The 16,681-nt window shown below is 36.5% G+C and overlaps 1 protein-coding gene across 1 annotated transcript in view; it reads left to right on the top strand.

The window, feature by feature from the left end:
- Positions 1 to 16,681, top strand: part of RAD51B (RAD51 paralog B) — an 832,520-nt gene that overhangs the window by 552,441 nt on the left and 263,398 nt on the right. Inside the window, 1 exon segment of the mRNA XM_074236283.1 lies at positions 4,219 to 4,315. Within this exon segment, the coding sequence (XP_074092384.1) occupies positions 4,219 to 4,315 (97 nt within the window).

The following is a 16,681-nucleotide window of genomic DNA, read 5'->3' as shown; positions in this document are numbered from 1 at the left end:
TGTGTGTGTCTGTCTGTCTCTGTCTCTCTCTGTCTCTGTCTCTGTCTCTGTATCTGTCTCTCTCTCTCTCTCCCTCTCTCTCTCTCTCTCCCTCTGGTTCTGACGTTACCAGAGATAGTAGAGGTATACCTATCTACTTTTAGGTTTTGAATAATATAATTTCATTAATTGAGTGGTAAAAAGAACTCATAAGAGGCTTGAAACAGGTTTAACATGAGATAAAAAATAAAAAAAATTAATCCAGTTGAATTTATTAAGCATTCATTAAATGTCTGTACCTTAGCTTAGCTCTGAGGATAAAAAATAGTTCTTCTCAAGGGTCTTATTTTCTTCTGGAGTATAAACATAGATAAATATAGATAGGTAGGTAGATAGATAGATAAATACTTGATAGTATTTTTGTATATATCTATATAGTATATATATATATGTGTGTTTGTGTGTATGTAGGTAGAGATAAGTATTCAAGTGAACTGAGAAAGGAGAGATCAAAATAGAAAAAGAAAAGAATATTTAGGATACGTTAATCACTCATAACAACTGTTTTAAGCTTCTAGAAACAAGGGTTCTTGACCTGGGATTCAATAACTTATATTTTTTTAAATTTCTTAAATGTATTTGAATTGGTATCCTTTGAAATCTTATATATTTTATTTTATGCATTAAAATATTCTAAAAAAGTGGTTTACAGCCCTCATCAGCTTGCCAGAGAGGGGCATGACACATAGAAAGATTAAAAAAAAAAACCCTTATTGTATATGAGCATGTAAGAGACCATAGAGACCTGTCCCTCCTCATTCTGCCTAGGCCAGCCAGGGAAATAACTGTGGCAAGGCTCATGATGATCAGCTCATTTCTGTGGATACAGGTGAAAGTCTTCAAATTGGGAATAGGGATTGGGAAGTTCAGGATCAGAAATATCGTGTGATATGCCAGAGTCAATAACTAGAATATGAGTTACTCATCAGAGGGACAAAAGGACAAAATCTTGAGGAACACATACATTATGTGATTTAGGAGACTGAACAGGAGCAGTCAGACAGGTAGAAGATGAATGAAGACTGGTACTCAGAAAACCCATAGTGGAGAGAGGATACAGGTACTCAGTGGTGTCAACTGCAGAAGAGAGGCTCAGGGTAGGGCTAAAAAAACACACAAAGATGGTGATCTGCATGTTGAAATAGAGAATAAGAATGTGTCAGCTTTGTTCAGGGGACAGTGATGGATCTGCTCTCCTTGGAAACCAATTAAGTTAAAAAGCTTGCTATCATGGGTTAATGGTATCCATTAAGTAATAAAAAGTCATAAAATGTTAGAGTTAGATGGAACCTCAGAAACTCTCTAGTTCAAATCCATCATTTGACAGATGAAGAACCTGAGGTCCCAAGAGATAAATGATTTTTTCAAACTTACACAACTAATGAGTAGTACAATCATGACTTAAACCAAGGTTTCCTGATTCCAAATAGTGTTAGTGGCTTTTCTATTATACTCTCTTTCAATTTTTTATATTACTTCACTTTCCTACTGGGTACTGACCAAATTATGAATGTTTCAGTATACTTGGTAACTATATTTTTCATTATTATTTTATAAAATAATCATTCTGATTAATCAATTGTATTTTTTTTTTTTTTTTAGTTTTTGCAGGGCAATGGGGTTAAGTAGCTTGCGCACGACCACACAGCTAGGTAATTATTGAGTGATTGAGGTTGGATTTGAACTCAGGTACTCCTGAATCCAGGTCTGGTGCTCTATCCACTGTGCCACCTAGCTGCCCCCAATTGTATTTTTTTTAATGTGAATCAAGCTACCATACCTTGATCATTCCTGGATGAAAAGGAGTCCCTAAGCATGAAACACTCAAGACCAGATCATGGAATGTAGCCCAGGCGAACACACACACACACACACACACACACACACCCCCTCTCTTCTCTACTTCCTCTCCCCTTCATCTTTTACTTTGTACCAACATTCCATCTTTTGCAAGTTTTTCTAAGCTATTCTGAACATTAACTTAATCTTAAGTAGTAGGGGAAATTTAAGGATTTTTACAAGCCTATGTCCTAAAAGCACTATGATATTCTACTTGAAATTAGACTGTCCACAGATGAAAAGTGTGATTATTGAAGACTATACAATCTAACTTTAAACACAAATGAGTTGATTGATTAAACATGAGCAAATACACATCTGATTCTCCTCCTGAATTTCTTTTGGATAACAGGTCAAATGAGCTGATGAGATCATTCAACCTTATAGTGACATATAATAGTTATTGTTTGTGATTATTTTGTTGCCTGAGATGCTGGCAGCTTCTAGTTAGGATAGGAATGCTTTGTCCTTAGCACATTTAACCACTTTGTTAAAACTTGGTTGCCCATTCTTGTACAACTCAGAGACCACAAAAATCTGCTATTCATAGAATCATTTCCATAGATTAATCAGTCACTCAGAAACCCAATTTATCTGTGTCTTTTAAAATCCTTTTCCTTCTAAAAATTTTTAAAAAGACAAAAACTTTTTCTTTTCTTTTCCCTCTGTATCCCTTTAATTCTTTCTCTTAATCCCACCATCAAGTTACTCTCTCAGTCTCCCATTAAGATGTCACAGGTATAGGATTTATAATGTGTCACTGCCCCCCAAGAGACAAGAGTAGAAGTGTGGATGAAAAGCTTTTCAAACATCCACTTGGTGTCAGGGAAAGGAGATGATTTCCATTTTTGTTCAAGTTAGAGTCACAAAAGAAACCATCCCCAACCTCTGAAATGGAACTGAAGCAGCTAGTCATAATGTTCTGTGTATTGAGTTTCTCAATAATGCTCAGTGGTCCTTTCTGAAGAAGCATTTCCTCTGGATTAAGTGCAGGCAGCATCTGATATTTTTCTAATACAGTGTTTGGCATAATAGATACGTAATAAATATCTATTGATTGATTAACTGACTGACTAAATGGTTGATGTCCAAGATGCTAGTTTTCAGCTTCACTGGGAATGTTCTAACATTTTTGTAGTGTTTTTAAGATTTATAAAATATTTTCCTTATATACATTATCTCCTACAAAACATGACCATTATAATCTTTTTATTCCCATTTTACAGATGAGGAAACTGAGAGGTTTAAGGAGTTTAAGGACTGGTCATTTAGCTTAGTAAGGATGAGAGATTATGCCATCTTTTTATAAGATAATTGCTATGAGCATGACCTAATTTTTCCATTTAATATCTAAACTTCTAAATCATGCACTGAAAACTTTTGCATAGCTATTTTCAAATAAGATTACAATTTTATATATTCAGTTGGAAAATATCACATGACTGTGTATGAATGTGGTTTTTAATAGCTTGAAGGGCTTTTGCTAGGGCCTTCAATAATGAACATGTGATATAAAGTGATAGAGTAAGATTTTCAAAAAACTTCTGGATTTTACTCAGAAGACATCATTGCTTTTAAGGTACATTTTCTAGAAATCAATTAGTTGCAGACAGATAGTATGATAATTCTGACTTAGGGAGATAAAAGTTTAAAATCTAGCAACTTATTGTCCTCACTTTAAAGATGAGAGAGAGGGACTAGTGACCTGATAAGTGACCTTAAAGGCCTCTCTCAAGTAGAACCATAATGCTATACCTTTCTAAATGGAATTATTATTATGTGCCACATTACATTTAATCAATCATTTATCAAGTGCCTACTTTGTGTAAGGCATTGTACTAAGAGCCTTAGATACAAAGAGAAAGAAATCCTTGCCCCCAAAATTTAACAGACTATATTAATTGTACTTTATGAATAGAAGTTAAATTTTTTGGTTTGTTTTAAAACATAGATTATAGAGATGTTTTCTAATTTTTAATTAATTTTCTGTCTGTAGACTTACAAGACAGACATTCTAAATTTCGAGTTTTCTGTATTTCTAATTTTCATCATACTCCTATTTGATGGTTTAAGCTTAGGAAAAGCCTACTTGAGTGCCTAGTATTTCTGCATCATCAATGGCTGACAGACAGCGTAATCTATTTTGGCCTAGAGTTAAAGTTGCTGAAAGTCAGAGTTAGGGCCTTCCTGCCTATGTGTCTATCATTCTTCACCTGGTCCACAATTTGCTTTCTGATAGCTCTAATAATTAATTTGGTTGTTTTCTCCCTCTTTCTTCTACTGTCCTTCCACCCCCATCCCCACTCCCCTCCCCACAACTTTCTCCCTGTCTGTTCACAGGTTATCTTGACGAATCAAATTACAACCCATCTGAGTGGAGACCTCACTACTCAGACAGACCTGGTGTCTCCAGCCGATGATTTGTCTCTGTGGGGAGGTAAGAGATCTGTCCTATGGAAGCTGAAACTTGACACTGACATGTATCTCCACCTGCCTCTCAGCCTCCTGTTGATAGTTGAGGGACATGGTTAGTAAGCTCTGGCCACTGAACCAAGTCAGAACTTTGTGAATTTGTCCTCTTCCTCTTGTCTCTGTATTCAGTCCCTTGTTTTTGGAGACTCTCTTACTGTGACTTTGGTGTCACAAGTGAGCCATATTCAAGAGGCACCCACCATTTTGATTTATATTTCATTTCGTCTTTATCACCAATGATTCCCTATTGTGCTTAGTTAAACTGATATGAGCAGCTTATTTCTTTTACTTGACTATTATCCTCACAAATTAGCTATGTTTATTACCCTGTAGAAATTAACTTGTTACAATGTTTAACACTTTTTGGAATGCCCTAAAATATATATTGTTGAATACCTTTTGGAATGCGCTAAAATATATATGTAGGCCAGCAGAAACCAAATAATGTAGTTATTTATGTGAACTCTGTAAAAAAAATTAAAAAAAATTCTTCTGTTCATAAAATCTGCAAAATTTTGTTCCACACTCAGGAAGTTATGTTCCTGGTTTGTAGTTTGGGTGTTTTAGATGGTTCAATGAATACTGTTGGGTTTGGCACAGGAAGAGTGGGGTTCACATTCTGCTTCAGACTGTTAAATAGCTATGTGACCCTGGCAAGTGACTTACTCTCTGCTTGCCTCAGTTTCCTTAGCTATAAAATGGGAATGATAAGAACACCAACTGAAAAGCTCTTTGCAAACCTAAAAAGATTACATAGATGGTGCAGTGGCTAGAGCTCTGGCCCTGGAGTCAGGAAGACCTTAGTTCAAATTTGACCTCAGACAATAATTACCTAGTGGTATGACCTTGGGAAAGTCACTTAATCCCCTTGCCTTGCCCAAAAAAGAATTATATAAATGTTATTTTTATCATTATTAATATTTTAGATCTGGCTCTCTTTCAGGATATAGGCTGTCATCTGAGACATACCTACATTTTTGTGCCTCTTATTTACGTGTCCATTGACAGTTAATCTTTAGATCTTCATAGTCCTTGGATTGATTTTTGGCTTCACCTCTACTCTTCTATTTGTTCTCTTAACTTATCTGCTTTACTGTGTTGCTATTGTTCAGTCATATCTGATTCTTCATAACCTCCTAAGGGGTTTTCTTGGCGAATATACTGGAATATTTTGCCATTTCCTTCTCCAATAAATTAAGGTAAACAAAGGTTAAGAGACTTGCCCAGGGTGGCACTGTTAGTGAGTGTTGAGACAGGAAGTCCATGCTCTATTTACTGAACAACCATTCTTGCTTTACTAAAGGGTCTGTCAAATTAAGTTCTTTATGTTTGATTTTCTACAATAGATTCCAGAAAGAAGATTAATTAATTACTTGACAATATACTTATATTGTTCAGTCATTGTTGTTCAGTCATTTTTCAGTCATGTCCATCCTTCATGATTCCATTTGAAGTTTTCTTGGCAAAGATACTGGAGTGATTTCCCATTTCTTTCTCATTTTATAGATGAGAAACTGAGCCAGACATGGTTAAGTGACTTGCCTAGGATCACACAGCTAGTAAATGTTTGAAGTCAGACTTGAATTCAAGAAAATGACACCACCTAACAGCCCCTAAAATGTTTATAGGAATTCTGTATGAGTTATTTTCACGAAACAATTGAACAAACAATATCCCAATACAAAGAATTGCCAAAAGTCAATACTGCAATCATCTTTGTGATTCCTTTTTCCTCATCCCCAAATCTTAATTCCTTCATAATTTACATTAAACTTTAGGTCTGTATTCCCAAAAATTATTATACTCTCTTAAATGGTTTCCTTGGCTTTAGATCCATTTTATCCAGTTTATCTTATATACTAACTATATATATATATATATATATATATATATATATATATATAATTTTTATTTTTTAGAAATCTGAACAGAAGTATTCAGTAGCCTATCCATTGATTAATTATAAAAACCCAAACTCCATTTTCTAGAGCTCAATAACTTCAATATGACTATAACTTTCTTTTCTGTAAGGAAACTTGTTGTTTAATTGTTCAGTTTTGTCCAATTCTTCATGACTCAGTGGACCCTAGCACACCAATGTTATCCCCAGAGTTTTTTTGGCAAAGACACTGGAGAGGTTTTCCATTTCCTTCTTCCATGAATCTCTCTTCCCTGGAAGAGAGTGAGGCTGATCTGATGACTTGGTACAAGTCTTCCTCAATTAAATCCAATTCACTCACAAGTCCCTTACATTGTCACCCATAATGTCATTGACCTTCTTTGAAAACGAAGAACACATTTAACACCAAGGTAAACAAAGAATGTTAAGTGACTCATACAGCTAGTGTCAGAGGTCACATTTGAACTCAGATCTTACTGACTCCTGACCCAGTGTTCTATTCATAAGCTACCATCTTCAAATCCATCTTTTCTGACTCTCATTTTGCACTTAAGTAATCTTAAGCCCCTTTGAGGTTAAGTGAATCAGGGTCACACAATTAGTAAGTTTTTTAGATGGAATTTGAACCCAGGTTTCTCTGACTGATTTTCATGCACCATCCATTGTACCAACCATGTTGTTTCTCCTACTATTCCCTGAAATAAATTCTTTCACAACCATGCTTTTCTATTGCTTCTCCCCCAATACCAATACAATGCAAATCCCATACAAAGCTATGCCCAGTATGTTCTTACAAGGCAGCTAAGGTAATCCAGAGGATCGAGCAGAATTGAGTTCAAATCCTTCTTTAGATACTTATTGGCTGTGTGACCTTGAAGGTAAAGGTCACTTAACCTCTGCTTACCTCAATTTCCTCAATTGTGCCTAACTTCCAGGGTGGTTGTGAGAGTCAAATGAGATAATATTTGTAAGTGTTTAACACAGAATCTAGAACATTGTAAAGGCTTGATTCCATTTCCCTTTCTCTCTGACTTCTGAACATCTACACTGAACTTTTTCCTTTGAGAGGCAGCATGGTACAGAAGCAAGAGAACATTAGCCTGGGTTCAAATCCCTATTCTGCTGTTTCCTACTTGTGTTTCTTTGGACAAGTCACTTAAACTTTCCTCATCTTTGAAGCAAACAAGTTGAAATAAATGATGCGTAAATCCCCCCCCCCCCAACTCTAATATATGGGTCAGCAAATTATGGTCCTATGTTGAAATCCAAACTTCTACCTGTTTTTGTATTCCCACTAACTAAAAAAGATTTTTACATTTTGAAATAAAATTGTATTTAAAATAAAAAGCTCTGCCAAACTGGAACATTTTCTAGTACAGATCTGGTAATACACATTACTCTGTCTTTATCATTCAAGAAACAACCTAGGTAATTAAAGTCAGAGGCACTCATCGTAAGATTGATTGCATGGTTATTCGGTGTTTTTGTTATAACAGCATTTAAAAATTGTCTGGTAGGTTGGAATCTGCATTTGTTGGCAGGTGAGATGGGGCTGCCACACGGAAGAACTGATATGAGTACAGTTGGATAGTGGTATTGATGATGATGATGTAAAATAATATGTGTTATATCATAATAACTAACATTTAAATAGTTTTAAGGCTTTCATAACACTTTACAAATAATACCTCATTTGAGCTTCATAACACTTTTGAGACAGATACTGTTATTATCCCCATTTTACAGATCAGAAAACTCAGGTAGGCAGAGGTTAAGGGATTTGCCAAGGGTCACACAGTTAGAAATTAGCTGAGTCTTGATTTGAATTCAGATCTTCCTGACAGTGCACAGCATAGCTGTGAAGAGGAAAAAGTTTGGTTATAGAAATGTTCAAGAAACCCGTTGTGTTTTTCCTAGCTGAATATCAAGAAGCCCTAGTGAATATCATTGTCCTATTCTTTCTGCCCTGTCACCTCTCTTTGTAACAGGATAATAAATTTAGAGCTTAGAAGCTCTCTAGTTAACCTCTCTCATCTTGCAAACGAAGAAACTAAGTACTCTAAAATGTTATAACTTGACCAAGATCACACAATGGCAGAAGGATTTGAACTCAGGTCCTCTTAGTCCAAAGAAAGTGCTCTTTCTATTGCTCCATGATGATTCTCCAGAAAGAGAACAATTGACAGATATGAAGAACTTTGTTCTGTGACTTTATCAATGAATTAATCAAGAAACATTTATGAAGTGCTAGGCTTTTTTGCTAGGTTGATTTACTGGGTTTTCAGATGCCTACTGCACTCCAAGCATCCTGTGCTAAGAGGTGGGTGTATTCAAAGAAACAAAAGACAGTCCCTGTCCTCAAGAAGCTTATGGGCTAAAGGGGAGGGGTGGATGGCATACCAAAATACATACATATACATATATATATATATATATATATATATATATATATATATATATATATACAAAGAAAGCTATACAAAGGATAAAAATCTTAACAGAGGGAAGACCCTGTAATTAAGCAGGATTGGGGAAGGCTTCATATTAAAACTTAAAGGAAATTCAGCAGAATATGGTGAGAAAACTAGACAAAAATATTTCTCTGCATGAACTCCTAAGGATGGGAGGAGTCCTAATCATTGTTTTTGTAAGATTGGGCTGTTCTTTAATTCAGCCCGGCTCTTTCAGAGGGCCTCAATACATTTAACTAAAAGATTTGTGGTGAAGTCACTTGCCAATGAGATTAAATGGATGAATGCCTTAGAACACTGATATCCATTTTAGGACTATTGCTGATGGATGTTTGTGTTGCTATGGCTTTATATGTTTGAAGTGTGCTTTTAGAGTCATTTTAAGTCATTTTTAATGCTTTATGTACATTAGAATATGGAGTATTCAGTTATTGAAGCTTCATTGATATGTTAAATATCATTTATGGGGTACTGGCAACTGAAAAGTTTGAAAAAAGGAAAACTCCTCTGGCTGTCCCCCATCCCTGGAATACTGTCTCTCTCCATCTCTATCTCCTGGCGACCCTGTCTTTCTTCAATTCTCAGTTACATTTCAACTTCTACAAGAAGACTTTCCCCATCCTCCTTAATTCTAGTGCATTCCTTCTGATGATTATTTCCATATCCTTTATATGGCTTGTTCCCTATCAGAATGGGAGATTCTTGTAGGCAGGAACCCTCTTTTGCCTTTCTTTGTATCTACTGTACCTTAGCACAATATTGGCACTCAGTTGGTACTTAATTGACTAGCAAATCAGCATACTATTGAGACCTTCTGTATACCTATCCAAGCCTAGAAAATGCTTTTGTCCCTCCCCTGCCTCCTGCACACTCAGCACATCTTTCTTTCTCTCTGTTTCTCTTCTTTTAGTTCCTTTCTGTTTCTATCTGTCTCATATGTCAACCAATAAGAAATACAGGAATGTAAGGAGGAGCAAGGGTCAAGTTAGTCTTGTTTTTTTTTTTCTTCAAATGACAAGTAATAGGTTTCAGCTGCAGAAGAGATGATACTCCTTATGTAGTTCTCCTTTAACAATAATGATGAGAAGAGAGCCAGTGACCAGAAGAGCCACTGATAAAGTGATTTGAGTGGAGTTTAGATGCTCTCTCAGCAAGAGATAGTTGGAGGAAATGAAATCATCCCTACCCCAATGCAGAAAATGTACTAAAAGTGACCATCCTACCTCAAGATCCTTTCCACCCCAAAAGATCCTGAGATATTAATATCTGTCAGCTGCAGGCCCAGAGCCTCCCCCTGCTGAGATCAAAAGAGAGCCCCTATCTTAACTGGAGCAAGGTCATCTGCACACTGCTCTAAAGGACAGCAAAGCCTTGTCCCCACTGACTTGGAGGGAAGTGGATGGGGGAGGAGAATTTGGGAGATGAGGAGGCAATCTCTCAGGCTCCTTTCATCTCAGCTGACCAGCTGCTGCCTGTCCAGTGTGCATAAAGTTGAGAGTCCTTGTTGTTTTTGTATTTTTCTCAATTAAATTTGTTGTATATGCTTTTGCTTCTATTTGCTGATTCCTCACTCATTAGATGAATTTACAATTAGTTCGGATTGTTGGTTCAGTTCAGATTATTCTCCTCAGTGAGCTTTCATTCCACTGTGGAATTGTAGGGTTCTATGCCAGAAGAATCCACACTAGAGAAAGGGTTCCCACAGGACAAAGACTTAGATTTCCTTTGCTCCTGGCCTGGAATTTCAGATGACACTGGCTGTGCCTCTTCCTTTACTTTTTTTCCCCTATGTTTTTGCAAGGCAATGGGGTTAAGTGGCTTGCCAAAGGCCGCACAGCTAGGTAATTATTAAGTGTCTGAGACCAAATTTTAACCCAGGTACTCCTGACTCCAGGACCGGTGCTTTATCCACTGCGCCACCTAGCCTCCTCTTCTTCCTTTACTTCTGCAGCTCAAGGACACTAGGAACTTTTGAGGCCCAGAGAAAAGGACCAAAGTTTTAAAACAAATCTAAGGAGCAGACATTAATATTTTTTATTCTGTCCATTATTCTTTAGTCTGGATGTTGGTATACCTAACCACTGTTTGCTTACCATAACCTTGGTATTTCTGGAGCTCTATGAGGCCGATCTAAGAAATATATTTCTTGGAAAGATATACACATTAGGAGTTCTTCCCTATAATCTTAGAGATAACATAGAACTTTAAGAATATCTTTGGCATCTCCATAGAATATAGCATCTCTTTCTTGTGAACAAACTTTGAACAAGAAGGTATCATATGCCCACCTTTATGTTACTCGGGAGGTAATCAGTAAGGGAGGTAGTCACTTGGGATGTAAGCAGTATGGAGAGACAGCTGATCATACATCTGGCCAGACAATGTGGGCTAGGCTAGAGCAACATGAGATGTGAGTGGGTATAATGTAAGGTAGATGCATTGTTTGGTATAGTCATAAGAGGATAGAGTCATTACATTTTGGAATTGGAATGGATATTAGAAATCAATCTCATTCCTTTACAGATTAAGAAGAGATTGTAGAAGGAAGGAAAAAAGGAAATAAGGAAGGGAGGGAGGAGAAAAGGAAAGGAAAGAAGGAGGAAGGGAAAAAGGAAGAAAGCAAAGGGGAAGAGAAGGAGGAAAGAAGAAAGGAAACAAAGAAGGGAGGATAGAAAAGAGAGAGGAAGAAAGGGAAGAAGGGAGGGAGTAAAAAAGAAAGGAAAGAATGGAGAAGAGGAAGGAATCAAGAAAGGAAAGAAAAGAGGAAGGGAAGATGAAAGGGAGGGAGAGAAGAAACGAAAGAGAGGAAGGGAGTGAGGAAGGAAGGATAGGAAGGGGAAGGAGGAGAAGGAGTAAGGAAGGAAGAAGAGGAAAGGAATGGAAGGAAGGAGAAAAGGAGGAAATAAGCATTTATTATGTGCCAGGCACTGTTCTAATGTTCCACGTGCTTTACAAATATCTCATTTAATCTTTCCCCAACCTTGGGAGTTAGTTGCTATTATTATCCCCAATTAAAATATATATTCTATTTTTTCTCTTAAGTTATGAGGAAGAACTCCCAAGTTTTCCTAAGTGGATGTAAGAAATTATTTCTTATATCAAACATAACTCAAAGACATTATTTACTTATCCTAAACAAACCCTCAATATATTCTATTTTTTCTCTTAAGTTATGAGGAAGAACTCCCAAGTTTTCCTAAGTGGATGTAAGAAATTATTTCTTATATCAAACATAACTCAAAGACATTATTTACTTATCTTAAACAAACCCTCAAAGAAAAGTTAGTCAAAAGGAAAGTCATTCCACCTGATCTTTAATCAGAGTTCAAAAGCATCCATGTATTAAAACGTACCTCACCATTAATTCCCATGTTGTCAAATCTTATTGATTTCATTTCGATGTTACCCAAATAATCTATCTTGCTATACTGTTGTTCCATAAAGAAATAAATATATTAGATACTTAAGGGAATACACAAATGAATAAACCACTGTCCCTATCTTTGAGGAACTTAAGATGACTATTCCCCATGGTCCTATTCATTGGCATTCACATTCATTTGTGTTACACACAAAACAGTGGTTGCATGTACTAATGCCTAATTGAAGAAAACAGAAAGACAGATGTTAAATGACTTACCCAGGGTCACCCAGCTAGTAAGTGTCTGAGGCTACATTTGAACTCAGTCGATCTTTCTGACTCCAAGGTCAGACTCTCTACTGTGATTCTTAGAAGTAAGCTACTGCTAAGATTTTGGTCACCCTTACTTTTCTGTAAACTTTTTTATGGGCTTGCATCCATTTTCTACAGATTGCCTTAAGTTTCCTAGTGTGGACCCTTAATCTAAGATTGTTAAATGAAAATTGATCTATTTGCTATTCCAGATATTCAGAGCATCCTCTCTTTTTCCCCACTTCCTTTTATCTGGTACTCCTTTGGTTCTCATTACTGTTATTCTTTCATAAGCAGTGGCACAAGGTAACCTAAAATTAAAATACATGGAAAGAAACAACACAGTTTGGGTGTGGGGGGTGAAGAAAAGGTTGAACAGAACAGTTGCAAAATGTTTTAATAGTAGAGACTTTTCTGTTCACCAAGTTGCCTTTGTCTGGGCACTTGACAACTGATTTCATCTGCTAGAGAAAGTATTCACAGATTTATGTTCCCTGGCAAACCATTCTGACCAGAAGTTGAAGTCTGTTTTTAAGACATGGGAGCATATGACTTGCTTTTACAAATCTGACTGAGCCAGAGTAACTCTGGTTGGTTGAGGAGGTGGGATGGGGGACCCAGGGGCTGGTTGTGAAAGAGAAAGACTTCAAATTGAACTGCACACTCTGGGGCTCTAATACCACTGTTGATTTTCCAGCTGAATCATCTTGGATTTACTGCAGGATGTTTGAAAATGTGGTTCCCTGCTAGTCTCAGACAGTTGATATTGATCAATGGTCTTTTTTATTTCCGATTAAAAAAAATCCATTGGTGTTTCTGCTCAAATTGTGTGTCTTTTCAGCTTTATTATTGTAGTTGTGATTTATTATCCTGTTACCAAATTTGTAATACATTAACCACAAAAGTTGGGAAGGATGGGTCAGGTTAACAGAATTCTCTCACCAGTGTACCTTGGAGCCATTCCCCTGTCAAAATGCAAAGCAAATGTCAATTGGTTTAAAGAAGATTGTGGAGCTTGGGTGTGGTTGAAAGTGTTCTAAGGAGCCACCTCCTTGTAGTATCTTGAGGGTTAACAGATTAGTTTGTGCTTTGACAACATGGTACCAGGATTAATATTACCAAGGATGAAACCATCTATCTCTTTTGCTGATGTTAGCATTTCCATAGATTTTGAAAATGCTTTAAAGTGATGAATTTCCTAATCCACCTAAAGCAACCAAAGGATAAAAAAGGGAAATGAATTTATTTTAGAGGCCACACAGCAAGTGAGTGGCTATGCCAAGAAGAGAATTCAGAGTTCCTGACTTTAAATCCTAGGCTTAAATGAGACTGCCTTAGAGAGAGTGATTATCAGATGAAGATGCATAAATGTCCTTGTGAACTTCTACTTTATGCTCTGAAGCAGCACCCCTCACTCATATCAGAGATGGCAAAGAGACATGAGATACATAGCATATGGTGGGCCTTTATCTGTCCTCTCCAACCTCTCAGGACAGTATAGATGCCAGCAAAAAACTAGGACTTCATGTACCCAATAACTCTACAAGAATGAAAATTCCTGACTTATGGAAGCATAACCCTCCAAAATATGTGCAGTATGAACAAAGAATGACTAAGTTTTATGTAATGGGGTTGAAGTGGTGGGAGATTAGAATCACTTTGTAAAGTGGGGATAACAATAGTAGCCTTGTCGTGAGAATAAGATGACATATTTTATATGTGTGTGTGTATGTGTGTATAGTCTTATAAATTCCAACTTTTCTTACTCTTCTTACTTTAGATCTCGAAAAGTTATAAACATTGAAGATGAGAGGAAATTGTGTGGTTTTGAGCAACAGGATACAATTAAGAACTAAAAGATCAAAATAAGAAAATATACATTAAAATTGAACACCCCAGTGGACTTCTGGACCCAGAGTTTGGCTTGGCAAGGAATAGCATCTCACATGGAGAAACATTTGAAGTCTGACTTTTAGATGTCAAAATAGGTGAGGACTAATGTGTCCTACCCAGAGAATAGGCTCTTGTTAGTTTGTGGGAGGAAAAAGCCAAATGTTCCAAAATCTTTTCTTCTTCTTCTTTCTTCATATGTACACCCCCTGCCACAGACCTTCCCTCCTTGGATTGCAGGATTCACTGGCCAGTTTCCCAGATTTGCATATGTCCCTATGGATGCCAAGAGGACAGACAGAGGCATAAACAAACAAACAAAACAAAACAAAAGGTCTCTATTGAAGTTCCAGTAAGGTGAGAGTTTTTAAAAAGTCAGAAAAGCCCAGAATATGGAACGCCAAGAAGTTCAATAGACTCAAGAATTAATCTGAACTTTAGGTTTAGAACAATTCAATTAGAAGGAAATGTGTTTCTCTCTGTCCAGGGAATTGTACACTAAGGCTGAGAGGCCCACAAAGACAAGAAGTCTTATAATGAATGGGAGAATGGCTGTCTTCTGGATTGTCCCCAGGGGACAAATTAGGTTGTCTTGCAATGTGGCTTGACAGGGCTTCAGAAAACAGGTGCTATATTTACTAGGCCTTTTGGGAGGGGGGGAATGGAGTGGAGGAGATTATAAATATTGTTTTGATCAGGACTAAGCAGTATAGCTTGTGAAATGATTTTTTTAATCTTTTTTAGAATCTCATTTCTTAGTTCTTATAGTACTTTGGCACTTAGTAAATAGAAAGTAGTCACACTGACCTCTATAAATAGACATTCCCGAAAAGGTTTTTGTATCATATTTTCACATATTTGCAGATGCAGTCTTAATGGAGAAATGTTACATTTGGGTTCACATATAAAAATTTATATTAGGGAGAATTTGACCTTCTTTATTATTTACTTATCCTAAACAAACCCTCAAAGAAAAGTTAGTCAAAAGGAAAATCATTCCACCTGATCTTTTTTAAAATTTTTATTAAAGATTTTATTTTTTTAAGTTTTACAATTTTCCCCTAAACTTACTTCCCTCCCCCCACTCCCTCCACCTAATCTTTAATCAGAGTTCAAAAGCATCCATGTATTAAAACTTACCATACCATTGATTCCCATGTTATCAAATCTTATTGACTTCATTTGGAGGTTGTTACCCAAATAATCTATCTTGCTATGCTGTTGTTCCATAAAGAAATAAATATATTAGGTACTTAAGGGAATACAAAAACGAATAAACCACAGTTCCTATCTTTGAGGAACTTAAAATTTGCATTTCAATATTAATAATCACAATAGCAACTACCATTTTTATAATGCCTTAAGTTTTGTAAGACCCTTTATAAATATCTCATCTTATCTTCCCAACAACCTTGTGATGTAGGTACTCTTATTATCCTCATTTTAGAGATGCAGAAATTGAAGCACAATGAGATTAGGTTTTATGTACAGTCACGGAAGTGTCTGAGGCAGGATTTGAACTCAGGTGTTCATGCCCAGATACATCTGTGATTTTAGTGATGTGCGTGCTTATTCTCTTAGTGCAGACAACAACTCATCCATGCCTTCTCTCATCCTGTGTTATTCCTACTTATGTTTTCTCTATAGTAAAGGAACTAACACATGTACATAGACAAATCCAAGTTAAAATGTAAGTACTATGAAATATACAACAAAATTCAGTAAGGTTTAGAGAATAGGGAAATGATATGGGGCTTTAGGAGCAACTTCTTGTAGGAGATGGTGGGCATAGACACATAGAGTATTATGTGAGCTTCTCATCCTTCAGGCTTGATTCTGTGTGGGTGGGGAGATATTCTAAACCCAGTAAGCAAATAGAATGAGCAAAATTAATGATATGGCAAAGTGTTGGTCTTTGGGGTCTAGTTAGGATATTTGCAGAATAGTGAGAGATAGGTCTGGAAAGACAGACAGATTAAAATATGATAGATCTTTAAAGGACTAAGTGAGTTAGTTCTTGAGTGAGTTAGCTAAAATCTCTTCTATATCTAAGACCTATGATCTATGACTTTGTCTAGTAGACAGTGGGGAAACTATCAAAGATTTTTAAGTGGGGGGGGTTATTTCATTAGGGCTATTCTTAGAATTAATTGGGCAGTGGTGTATAGGATAAAAATCAAAATGGTATAGTGTATCAGGAAGACTTGAGCTTGTCTGGACCTTGAAACATTCTAGATTTGTGGCTAAGGGTAAGTCATTTAATCACTTCTAACCAGTGCCTCTGGTCTACTCTATAAGACTGTTAGTGACAGATAAGGTGATGATAGGCACCACAAGAGGGAGTTTCCTTTTCAGGGAGTTCCCCTATATCCATGAAATCATAGGTCTAGACCCCTA

The sequence above is a fragment of the Macrotis lagotis genome, chromosome 4, assembly GCF_037893015.1.
Source record: "Macrotis lagotis isolate mMagLag1 chromosome 4, bilby.v1.9.chrom.fasta, whole genome shotgun sequence".
NCBI lineage: Eukaryota > Metazoa > Chordata > Mammalia > Peramelemorphia > Peramelidae > Macrotis > Macrotis lagotis.
Note: the sequence above shows the minus strand (reverse complement) of the source record. Positions and strands in the feature narration are given on the sequence as shown.